The sequence below is a fragment of the Procambarus clarkii genome, chromosome 4 (genome assembly GCF_040958095.1).
Source record: "Procambarus clarkii isolate CNS0578487 chromosome 4, FALCON_Pclarkii_2.0, whole genome shotgun sequence".
NCBI classification, from domain to species: Eukaryota; Metazoa; Arthropoda; class Malacostraca; order Decapoda; family Cambaridae; genus Procambarus; species Procambarus clarkii.
In genome coordinates, this window is record NC_091153.1 from 11,400,214 (window position 1) to 11,413,353 (window position 13,140).

At 45.5% G+C, this 13,140-nt stretch overlaps 1 protein-coding gene across 1 annotated transcript in view; it reads right to left on the bottom strand.

The window, feature by feature from the left end:
• LOC123748612 (protein O-mannosyl-transferase TMTC1) overlaps positions 1-13,140 on the bottom strand; it is a 311,491-nt gene that overhangs the window by 59,844 nt on the left and 238,507 nt on the right. Inside the window, 2 exon segments of the mRNA XM_069335107.1 lie at positions 6,860-7,071; positions 10,395-10,538. Of these exon segments, the coding sequence (XP_069191208.1) occupies positions 6,860-7,071; positions 10,395-10,538 (356 nt within the window).

Consider the following 13,140-nt stretch of genomic DNA (forward strand, 5'->3'; position numbering starts at 1 on the left):
TTCTAGTGTCGTAAGGCACAGTTCCTTCTGGCGCACTTCATACCCCATCCCTCGTAACTCTGGGACGAGTCTTGTTGCAAACCTCTGAACCTATTCCAGTTTCCTTATATGTTTCTTCAGATGTGGACTCCATGGATGTGGCGGCATACTCTAAGACTGGCCTCACGTAGACAGTGTAAAGTGCCCTAAATGCCTCCTTACTTAGGTTTCTGAATGATGCTCTAACTTTTGCCACTGTAGAGTACGCTGGTGTCGTTATCTTATTTATATGTGCTTCAGTAGATAGATTAGGTGTTACGTCCACGCCCAGGTCTCTTTCTCGCGTCGTCACAAGTAGGCAGTTCCCATTCATTGTGTACTGTCCCTTTGGTCTCCTATCACCTAGTCCCATTTCCATAACTTTATATTTGCTCGTGTTGAACTCCAGTAGCCATTTCTCTGACCATCTCTACAACCTGTTCAGGTCCTCTTGGAGGAACCTGCAATCCTCATCTGTCACAACTCTTCTCATCAACTTTGCGTCATCCGCGAACATTGGCATGTGTGACTCTACTCCTGTAAACATGCCGTTAACATATATTAGAAATAGAATTGGTCCCAGCACCGATCCTTGAGGTACTCCACTCATTACGGTTCACCAGTCCGACTTCTCGCCCCTTACCGTAACTCTTTGGCTCCTTCCTGTTAGGTAGTTCCTTATCCATGCTAGGGCCTTTCCTCCCACCCCCGCCTGCTTCTCGAGTTTGAACAGCAGTCTCATGTGCGGTACTGTATCAAAGGCTTTTTTGGCAGTCCAGAAATATGCAGTCTGCCCAACCTTCTCTATCCTGTCTTATCCTTGTTATTTTATCATAGAATTCCAAAAGGTTAGTTAGGCACGATTTCCCTTTCCAGAACCCATGTTGTTGTTTGCAAACTGGGTTAAATACGTTCCTTGTACACATACGATTACTCGCAATCCACATCTATACGTGTGTGTGTGTGTGTGTGTGTGTGTGTGTGTACTCACCTATTTGCGCTTGCGGGGGTTGAGCTTTGGCTCTTTGGTCCCGCCTCTCAACTGTCGATCAACTGGTGTACAGATTCCTGAGCCTACTGGGCTCTGTCATATCTACATTTGAAACTGTGTATGGAGTCAGCCTCCACCACATCACTGCCTAATGCATTCCGTCCATTAACTACTCTGACACTGAAAAAGTTCTTTCTAACGTCCCTGTGGCTCATGTGGGTACTCAGTTTCCACCTGTGTCTCCTTGTTCGCGTACCACCAGTGTTGAATAGTTTATCTATGTTTTCCCGTTCGATTCCCCTGAGGATTTTGTAGGTTGTGATCATGTCTCCCCTTACTCTTCAGTCTTCCAGTATCTTAAGGTGCATTTCCCGCAGCCTTTCCTCGTATCTCATGCCTCTTAGTTCTGGGACTAGTCTAGTGGCATACCTTGGAACTTTTTCCAGCTTCGTCTTGTGCATGACAAGGTACGGGTTCCATGCTGGGGCCGCATACTCCAGGATTGGTCTTACATATATGGTATACAAGATTTTGAATGATTCCTTACACAGGTTCCTGAAGGCTGTTCTGATGTTAGCCAGCCTCGCATATGCTGCAGACGTTATTCTTTTTATGTGGGCTTCAGGAGACAGGTTTGGTGTGATATCAACTCCTTTCTCTCTGTCCGTTTCATTAAGTACTTCAACTCCTATGCTGTATCCTGTGTCTGGCCTCCTGTTTCCACTGCCTAGTTTCATTACTTTGCATTTACTCGGGTTGAACTTCAACAGCCATTTGTTGGACCATTCACTCAGTCTGTCTAGGTCATCTTGTAGCCTCCCACTATCATCCTCAGTTTCAATCCTCCTCATAATTTTTGCATCATCGGCAAGCATTGAGAGAAACGATTCTATACCCTCTGGGAGATCATTTACATATATCAGAAACAGTATAGGTCCATGGACTGATCCCTGCGGGACTCCACTCGTAACGTCTCGCCAATCTGAAACCTCACCCCTCATACTGACTCGTTGTCTTCTGTTGCTTAGGTACTCCCTTATCCAACGGAGTACCTTCCCTTTCACTCCAGCTTTTTCACTAGCCTCTTGTGTGGCACTGTATCAAGTGCTTTCTGACAATCCAAAAATATGCAGTCTGCCCACCCTTCTCTTTCTTGCCTTATTTTTGTTGCCTGGTCGTAGAATTCAAGTAACCCTGTGAGGCAGGACCTGCCATCCCTGAACCCATGTTGATGCTGTGTTACAAAGTTCCTTCGCTCCAGATGCTCTATCCCCTTTCTTGTATATCGGGACTACGTCAGCTGCTTTCCAAATTTCTGGCAGTTCCCCTGTTGCCAGTGATTTGTTATATACTATGGAGAGTGGTAGGCACAGTTCTTCTGCTTCTTCCTTTAATATCCAAGGGGAGATTCCATCTGGGACTATAGCCCTTGTCACATCCAACTCTAGTAAACACTTCCTTACTTCCCCGCTGGTAATCTCAAACTCTTCCAGTGGTTCCTGGTTAGCTATTCCCTCTCTTATCTCTGGAATTTCTCCTTGCTCTAAGGTGAAGACCTCCTGGAATTTCTTATTCAGTTCCTCACACACTTCCTTGTTGTTTGTAGTGAATCCTTCTGCCCCTATCCTTAATTTCATAACCTGTTCCTTTACTGTTGTTTTTCTCCTGATGTGGCTATGCAGCAGTTTAGGCTGAGTCTTTGCCTTGCTTGCGATGTCATTTTCGTATTGTCTTTCTGCCTCTCTTCTCATCCTGACATATTCATTTCTGGCATTCTGGTATCTTTCTCTGCTCTCCAGTGTTCTGTTATTCCTATAGTTTTTCCATGCCCTTTTACTTTGCTGCTTAGCTAGCCTACATCTCTGATTAAACCATGAGTTTCTCATCTTCATTTCACTGTTTTCCTTTTGGACTGGGACAAACTTGTTTGCTGCGTCCTTGCAGTTCTGCGTGATGTAGTCCATCATATCTTGGACCGTCTTTCCCCTGAGCTCTGTTTCCCATGCTATATCTGTTAGGAATTTTCTTATCTCCTCATAGTTTCCCCTTTCGGTATGCTAACCTTTTGCTTTCGGTATCCCTCCTCGAGTTCAATAATCCTTCTTCAATCAGGTTCTCAAACACCAGTACACTGTGGTCGCTCATTTCTACTGGGGCCTCATAACCGATTTCTCTTATGTCGGAGTCGTTCAGAGTGAAGACCAGGTCGAGTCTCGCTGGTTCGTCATTTCCTCCATGTATCCTCCATGTATCCTCGCCTCCATGTGGTTCCTTATTCTCCCAGGCAATCCTTCCGTGATTGAAGTCCCCCATGATGAGCAGGTGGGATCTATTTCTACAGCCAGCAGAGGCTGCCCTCTCAATTATAGTGTTAACTGCCATATTGTTGTTTTCATACTCTTGACTGGGTCTTCTGTCATTTGGTGGAGGGTTGTATATTACTGCTACTACTATTTTTGGTCCTCCCATTGTCATGATGCCTGCTATGTAGTCTCTGAACCCCTCACAGCCCGGGATGGCCATCTCCTTAAAACTCCATTCCTTTCTCATGAGTAGGGCCACTCCGCCTCCTCCCCTACCTTCCCTCTCTTTCTTTATTACTGTGTACTCATGGGGAAACACGGCATTCGTTATGATTCCAGAGAGTTTTATTTCCGTGAGTCCGATTACATCTAGGTTCACTTCTTGTGCTCTTTCCCTTATTTCACTTGTCTTGCTTCTGATCCCAACTATGTTCGAGTACATCACCCTGAAACTGATTCTCTTCTGTTTCTCCTCTTGGGGGGACCTGTGGGATCTGGGGTGAGTGGGAGCTGGGAGGATCTGGTACGGGGAGACTGGTGGAGGAGGAAGGGCTTGAGGGGGTGGGGGAGAGGGGGAGGGTAGGGGGGGAGAATGAGAGGGGGTGGTTGGAGGGGAGAGTGAGAGGGAGGGGGTGAAAGGGGGGAGGGTTGGGGGAGCATGGGGGGAGGAGAGGCTTTGGGAGATGGGGGGGGGCATAAAAGGGGGAAGAAAGGAAGGAGGAGGTGGGTGAGGAAGAGGGGAGGGTTTAGGGGAGTGGTGTAGAGGGGAAGACTTAGGTGGGGTGGGGGAGAGTGGGGGGCAGGGGAGAACGAAGGGCTTGGGGGTGGGAGAGACGGGAGGGCATGTGGGAGAAGGGGGGGGGGGGATGGGGGGAGAAGGGAGGTCGTGGGGAGAGGGGTGAGTGGGAGGAAGGGGATGGGCGGGGGGAGGGTGCCCTAGGTGGTTACTTAGTGCGGGGCCTGACAGGGGATGGGGCATGTACGGTGTCTGTTGGGTAGAATGTGAGGGGTAGTGCCCCACTCCCTGTGGCTGTTGCACTGTTTGAAGAGGGTTCCCCACTCCCCTCTAGGGTTGTAGGGTTTGGGGTTGTGGTTCTCTGATTCCTTTCTCTCTCCCTGAGCTCCTTCCTCGTGTCTGCTGCCTGCTTTCTCTCTTCCCTTGTCATATCCCTCTGCAGGAATACTTTTTTGAACTTCTGTGCATTTGCTAGACAGCACTTCCTTGCTGACAGTTCCTCTTTCATGATTTCGCTCATGAATACCACCTTTATCATTCGGTTTCTGTCCTTGTTGTACTTTCCAAGCCTGAAAACCTTTTCAACATTTTGGTTACTGTCCTCCATCCTTACCTCTTTAAGGATCTCAATAACTATGTGTGTGTGTGTGTGTGTGTGTGTGTGTGTGTGTGTGTGTGTGTGTGTGTGTGTGTATGTGTGTGTGTGTGTGTGTGTGTGTGTGTGTGTGTGTGTGTGTGTGTGTGTGTGTGTGTGTGTGTGTGTGTGTGTGTACTCATCTAGTTGTGTTTGCGGGGGTTGAGCTCTGGCTCTTTGGTCTCGCCTCTCAACCGTCAATCAACAGGTGTACAGATTCCTGAGCCTATCGGGCTCTATCATATCTACACTTGAAACTGTGTATGGAGTCAGCCTCCACCACATCACTTCCAAATGCATTCCATTTGTCAACCACTCTAACACTAAAAAAGTTCTTTCTAATATCTCTGTGGCTCATTTGGGCACTCAGTTTCCACCTGTGTCCCCTTGTGCGTGTTCCCCTTGTGTTAAATAGACTGTCTTTATCTACCCTATCAATTCCCTTCAGAATCTTGAATGTGGTGATCATGTCCCTCCTAACTCTTCTGTCTTCCAGCGAAGTGAGGTTTAATTCCCGTAGTTTCTCCTCGTAGCTCATACCTCTCAGCTCGGGTACTAGTCTGGTGGAAAACCTTTGAACCTTTTCCAGTTTAGTCTTATCCTTGACTAGATATGGACTCCATGCTGGGGCTGCATACTCCAGGATTGGCCTGACATATGTGGTATACAAAGTTCTGAATGATTCAATGTGTGTGTGTGTGTTTGAGAGAGAGACTTCTTAGTGAGATTAAGAAATTTAAACATAAAATACGTGAGAAGCCTTTAATGTCTTATGGGTGGAGTCGAGTCACATAATTCCTTTTGCCGGGGACAGGAAGCCTGTACTTTAGGCTAATTTATATTGAGATCTCACATTGGTCGAATTACTGATGTTTGCAAGGATGCCACACACAACAGTTACCTAACTCACGGATACCTATATTTACTGCTGGGGGATCAGACGCATCAGATGAAAGGAAACGTGCCAAACCATCCCTGTTTTCTCACTCTCTCCCATCCAGGTATCGAACTCTGTATCCCTGATTGTGAGCCGAGAACATAGACTCCAGTGGTGTGCAATTTTCCACTAGTTGGAAAAATTCTGGAGTTTATTCCATGTATCCTATTATATATATTTTATATATATATATTGATGAAAGATCAACATTTATACACGTGTATAGATGTGGAGCGCGAGTAATCGTATGTATGTGTACAAGGAAGGTATTTAACCCAGTTTGCCAGCAGCACAGCAGGACGCCTTAAGCACACACACACGTCACTTGCCATCAGTAGGTATAACAACCAAAGCCAAGTGGGAGGTTTGCAGAAACATGGAGGCCCTATAATTTGATTATTCTCACTGATAATTGGTTGTTTCATCGCCCATTATATTGTAGTAGTAGGCGACCCCATTATATATCGATTCTAATAACAAGTGGATATACTTACCAATTCCTAGCAGTAAGGAAGATACGGGCTCACTGGTCTGCTGAAATAAGCAACCCTTCCTCCGAATAGACAGTACGTTTTAGTACTAAATGTAATAAGTACAATCCTGACTATCGGCCTAGTACATAAATACACTTAATCGCCAGCATCGCACAAAAATATTGTGAATATTACAGTTTACCTGAAAAGCTGTATAGAACATCACGACCTAACCTAACCTTCTTAGTGTAGGAGGACAAGCATGTAAATAGCATTTATTGCTTCTTAAATACAATTAGTACTTAACCTATAGCTATATTGATATTACAATTGTATAAAACTAATAATACAAAACTAAAGTCTCTCAATAAATTATAAAGTAACTCAGAATATATCTTGGTTATCTTATAATTTTAAGAAGGATATTTTAAAATTTTGTATAAAATCTCTATTGTTTAATAAAACTGAAAAAAAAATCTTTATATTTAAAACTTATGTATTGAACACGAAAACTGCATCCTATATATTTTGAGTGTATTAACAGAAAATGAGAATATATGGGGAGGTAAATGTAACAGCACAATTAAGTGTATATATGTACTATGCAGACAGTCAGGAATGTACTTATTACGTTTAGTATTTAAACGTACCTCGTTTAGTATTTAAACGTACCGTCCATTCGGAGTAAGGGTTGGAAATAAGGGAGTGGAGGCACTTACTATTGCTCTACAGGAGAGGTGGGGGTTGCGGCGGCAAGATGGACTCACCGATCTTCTGGAGGAAGGCGGCGTAGTTGTTGTGGACCACCGGGTCTGAGGGCCGGGCAGCTAACAGTGCCAGGTGGAGGCTCTCGGCCTCCGTGGAGCGTCCGGCCTCGCTGTAGAGCCCAGCCAGGGCCGACACGGCATCCCTGTTGGTTGCATCGTGGCGTAGACTCTCCTCCAGCAGCGTCACCGCCTCCACCATGCGACCCTGCTGCCTGGTGGGGAGACAAGGTTAGAGAGGATTATCTTCCGGTAATACTTCCAGATCCTCCCAAAATGCTATAGTGTTCGTTGGGTTGAAAGGCAGGACGAGCTGGTGGGAGGAATTCCCTGCCACCAGCACCTCTTTTTCAGACGCTTAAGTAATTCAGATATCTAACTGCCTGCAACGTGAAACAAAACAAACGGGGGCTGAATTTGGTGGGAGCGAAGCTGGGCAAATTCTCAAGGGTGTATATTTTTCTGTAACGATCGGCATGCCAGCAGGACGGCGCTCACGTTCACTCTCGCATTTGTTCCTTATCAGGAAAAACGTCGTGTGTGTGTGTGTGTGTGTGAACTCACCTAATTGTACTCGCCTAATTGTGCTTGCGGGGGTTGAGCTTTGGGTCTTTGGCCCCACCTCTCAACCGTCAAACAACAGGTGTACAGGTTCCTGAGCCTATTGGGCTCAATCATATCTACACTTGAAACTGGGTATGACCCAAGAGCTGCCAGTTTTTTGTTTCAGCGTCTCAGTGTGGCGATCCAGAGGGGCAAACGCCTGCTGCATCCTCGGTTCCTGTCCGGAAGCGGATGAGCTTCAGGAGATCAACAACCTTTGAGCACTCTTTGCATCAACCAATGTGTATCTTGTAACCTTTAAGTACATACAATAAAGCAAAAAACAACCATAGGGAAGGGGGTGGTACTAGAAAAGTACACAAAAACTGTATTGGAGGGGATCTAAACATTCCCTCTAATGCGTTATGTGTGGTTTCCTCCGAGGCTAAGGGTCCCCCTTCTTCCAGCCAGAGGTGGTATACTCCCTTCCCAATTTTTTTCTTTATATATATATATACTTGAAAGTTCCAAATGCCCTTGCTGGGACTAGTTCTTCTGCCAGGGTAATGCAAAGCTGAGTGCTGTACCATTGTACCACCACCCCACAAAGCTAAGTGCTGTACCACTGTACCACCACCCCACAAAGCTAAGTGCTGTACCACTGTACCACCACCCCACAAAGCTAAGTGCTGTACCACTGTACCACCACCCCACAAAGCTAAGTGCTGTACCACTGTACCACCACCCCACAAAGCAGAGTGCTGTACCACTGTACCACCACCCCACTAAGCTAAGTGCTGTACCACTGTACCACCACCCCACAAAGCTAAGTGCTGTACCACTGTACCACCACCCCACAAAGCTAAGTGCTGTACCACTGTACCACCACCCCACAAAGCAGAGTGCTGTACCACTGTACCACCACCCCACAAAGCAGAGTGCTGTACCACTGTACCACCACCCCACAAAGCAGAGTGCTGTACCACTGTACCACCACCCCACAAAGCTGAGTGCTGTACCACTGTACCACCACCCCACAAAGCTGAGTGCTGTACCACTGTACCACCACCCCACAAAGCTGAGTGCTGTACCACTGTACCACCACCCCACAAAGCTGAGTGCTGTACCACTGTACCACCACCCCACAAAGCTGAGTGCTGTACCACTGTACCACCACCCCACAAAGCAGAGTGCTGTACCACTGTACCACCACCCCACAAAGCAGAGTGCTGTACCACTGTACCACCACCCCACAGAGCTGAGTGCTGTACCACTGTACCACCACCCCACAAAGCAGAGTGCTGTACCAATGTACCACCACCCCACAAAGCAGAGTGCTGTACCACTGTACCCCCACCCCACAAAGCAGAGTGCTGTACCACTGTACCACCACCCCACAAAGCAGAGTGCTGTACCACTGTACCACCACCCCACAAAGCTAAGCGCTGTACCACTGTACCACCACCCCACAAAGCTAAGTGCTGTACCACTGTACCACCACCCCACAAAGCAGAGCGCTGTACCACTGTACCACCACCCCACAAAGCAGAGCGCTGTACCACTGTACCACCACCCCACAAAGCAGAGTGCTGTACCACTGTACCACCACCCCACAAAGCTGAGTGCTGTACCACTGTACCACCACCCCACAAAGCTGAGTGCTGTACCACTGTACCACCACCCCACAAAGCTGAGTGCTGTACCACTGTACCACCACCCCACAAAGCTGAGTGCTGTACCACTGTACCACCACCCCACAAAGCTGAGTGCTGTACCACTGTACCACCACCCCACAAAGCAGAGTGCTGTACCACTGTACCACCACCCCACAAAGCAGAGTGCTGTACCACTGTACCACCACCCCACAGAGCTGAGTGCTGTACCACTGTACCACCACCCCACAAAGCAGAGTGCTGTACCAATGTACCACCACCCCACAAAGCAGAGTGCTGTACCACTGTACCCCCACCCCACAAAGCAGAGTGCTGTACCACTGTACCACCACCCCACAAAACTGAGTGCTGTACCACTGTACCACCACCCCACAAAGCTGAGTGCTGTACCACTGTACCACCACCCCACAAAACTGAGTGCTGTACCACTGTACCACCACCCCACAAAGCTGAGTGCTGTACCACTGTACCACCACCCCACAAAGCTGAGTGCTGTACCACTGTACCACCACCCCACAAAGCTGAGTGCTGTACCACTGTACCACCACCCCACAAAGCTGAGTGCTGTACCACTGTACCACCACCCCACAAAGCTGAGTGCTGTACCACTGTACCACCACCCCACAAAACTGAGTGCTGTACCACTGTACCACCAGCCAACAATAAGCATGGGGAGAGTCTTTTGCACTCATATAACCCCAGGCCCGAGTGCATTCGGATTTTGTGGTCAATTATTTCCTCTAGTCCAGGTTTAAGCCACAGAATATAAGCTAAGGGAACTCAAGGGTTCCTTAGCCAGAACCGCACTACTTGGCCTAGTATGCAAGGATCCATTTGACTAACAGGCAGAGTGATTTTCGTTATTTTTAGCTATTTCTTTTCAAATTTGTTTATTCTAATTAATTTTATATTATACTACGAACATGAATTACTGACGTTGCTAGGTTAGGTTGGTGGATGTGTGTAGCATATGTATAAATGGTGTGTATTGTGGTGGGTGGACTGTGTACCATACAACGGTGTAACAAGGTACGGTACTGGTACGGTTCGGTACGGTGTAACTAGGTACGGTACTGGTACGGTTCGGTACGGTGTAACTAGGTACGGTACTGGTACGGTTCGGTACGGTGTAACTAGGTACGGTACTGGTACGGTTCGGTACGGTGTAACTAAGGTGATACTGTTCCTCCTGTGAGGTGTACAACTTGTGCTCGTGTGAGGCGTGGAGGGTGTAGGCAGTCAGAAATGATCACGTATCTGCTGTAAGAGGTTAACCAGAAAGTAGAGGACACGAAAGATGGTGTAACTTAAATGTCACTTACTGTCTGAGGTTGGCCAAGTTGTAGTAGGCGTGGGCGTGGTGAGGGTGGGCCTTCAGGGCCATCCGGAAGTGGTTCTCGGCCTCCGAGGTGTCGTTAAGAAGTGTGCCCAGGTTGTTGTGGGCGCTGGAGTGCCCCGGCCACAGTCTGAGAGAGAGAGCCAGTGGTCAGCACCTGGATATGAGGGGAGGGGCCAGCGCCTACAGAGATGGAGTCCGAACCCATACAGAGGTAAACAAAAGGAAAACATTGGAAAGCGAAGATCGCGAGACTAGTCAGAGTTTGTGGAGATATCTAAAAAAACATATATTGTCCGGAACAACTTTGATGGAGCTACCTGGCCAGACCTGAGGGTGTGTGTGAGCCACACTCATCACCAACAGGTGCAGCGGTGTAGGCAGAAACACAGCCAGGGACTCCTTGATGGTCGGTTTTGATATAGAATATTGTCACTAGGATAATAGAGTTGGAGCTACATAGGAATGGACATTATATATATGTATATATATATATGTGTATATATATATATATATATATATATATATATATATATATATATATATATATATATATATATATATATATATATATATATATATAAACCCGGAGAGCACATGTCTATTATATTACCCTGTAACCTGTTCTATGAATTATCAACCATTTTTTTCCAAAGCAATATTTAACCAGATGTTTCCTTAGTCTAAGCTTATCCACATTTTATCCATTGTTTCGTGTTCTGTGTTGAGGTGTTCAACGTTAAAGTTCAACTTTAAAATTAAAGTTGAACACTTTAATATCCCCTTTGTTACACTTCACGCACCTGTACACTTCACGCACCTGTACACTTCACTCACCGGTACACTTCACGCACCGGTACACTACACGCACCGGTACACTTCACGCACCGGTACACTTCACGCACCTGTACACTTCACGCACCTGTACACTTCATGCACGTGTACACTTCACACACCGGTACTGTGGGATATCTGTGGCTTGACTCATATATTCCATTATTTACTTATTGGATTTAATAAATCGAAGGACCACCCATTTTTGAGAAAAGAGGGAAACTAATAGAAGTGATCATTAGAATAACACTAGAGAACCAGTGTCTATGGATAATCATTAAAGGAATAATCACTTGAAATAATGAATGGACTGTATTATTAATTAAAGTCAGAGCCTCAAAGACCTATATTGGGGGGGGGGGTATTTCTAGAAATTCATATATATCTAGGAACCAGTGTGGTTCGCCACCAGTTCATTGTTGAGTAAATGATATAATATATCTAAACTACTATAGATTCAAAATATGAGAACTCAAATTGTGAATATTAAAGATCATGAATTACTGAGCAACAGTCTGAGCAAAACACATTAATTACCAATCATCACTTTATCATTAATTACCAATCATCACATCAATAATAATCTATTCAATGCAAAGATTCTACAGGAATTATTTAAGAATCATTAATCATATTAAATAAATTTGCACGAAAAAATGTCTTAGCTTTAGGACGATTTCTGTAACATCATTTCGTCATTCGTCCTCGTGGTCACAGGATCTCCACAAAGAAAGAACTCGAGGTGAATATCACGAATGATGAGAAACAACTTGACGACTCCTCGTATACACGCTGAAATCAGAGAAATTTAAGTAGCATTTGAATAGGCTACGTTTTATTTTCAATATTCATGAAAACGGAGGAAATTGTCGAAATTTTACTAACGTTGTATATTGGGTATCCTCGCTATATGACGACAGACTACTCACAAATATATAATCTAGGATGATGCATCAAACGAGAAACATATACTTAACATGAGCGTACTAAATACTGAGGTCTGCCGAAACCGCGTCAGCCAGTCCCTGACGTCCACTGCTGTGTGCGTGTAATTACGGGTCTTGGCTTCAATTGTTGACGCGTTATTAACTGGCTGGGCACTATAGAACACGTGGATAAGTAATTATTAACTGTTGACCGAGTATCAACGTAATTCTTGCCGATAAATTCCCCAGTCACTACCACGTGTCTCGCCACTCTTCACGCCAGGGATGCCTTCTCTCGCACAATGGCGTCTCCCCCTCCCTCAACCCGTCTCTCGCATTCACCACAGAAGTTATTAATCACGAATAATTCTTTTCCGCGCAATTATGGATGTAATACGTTAATGAGAACTGGGTTGCAATTATAGGGACTTAAATATTATCATATTCTCGTTTTATGGTGTTAAACGATAAATGGAGAAGATTTTATTTTCTCCATGGCATTCGCACGTAACAGATAAAACTGCTACTTGATAACAATTTTAGTTAATAACTCTCGGTTTTAGATTATCGGGAGACATATTATCCGTAGGTAATTATTACACGGCATACTGATAATTTTAGAGAACCACATTCAATTCTCTAACACATTGGTAATAAACGTGTCTAACTGGACATTATCTGACGCAATGTTGCTACTCGATTTCATGAGAATTCTAGCACTAATACGCAGATGAAATGGTTTAATTTATGTTGACACTACCGTTAGTAAAATTAGGAACTACTGTAGTTAGTATATAATAATGATGATGTATTATAATACAATAGTAGTTTATTAGTGTTGGAAATTTCCAACAGGTACACTACACCCACCGGTACACTACACGCACCGGTATACTACATGCACCGGTGCACTTCACGCACTGGTACACTTCACGCACCTGTACACTTTACCCACCTGTACACTTCACGCAC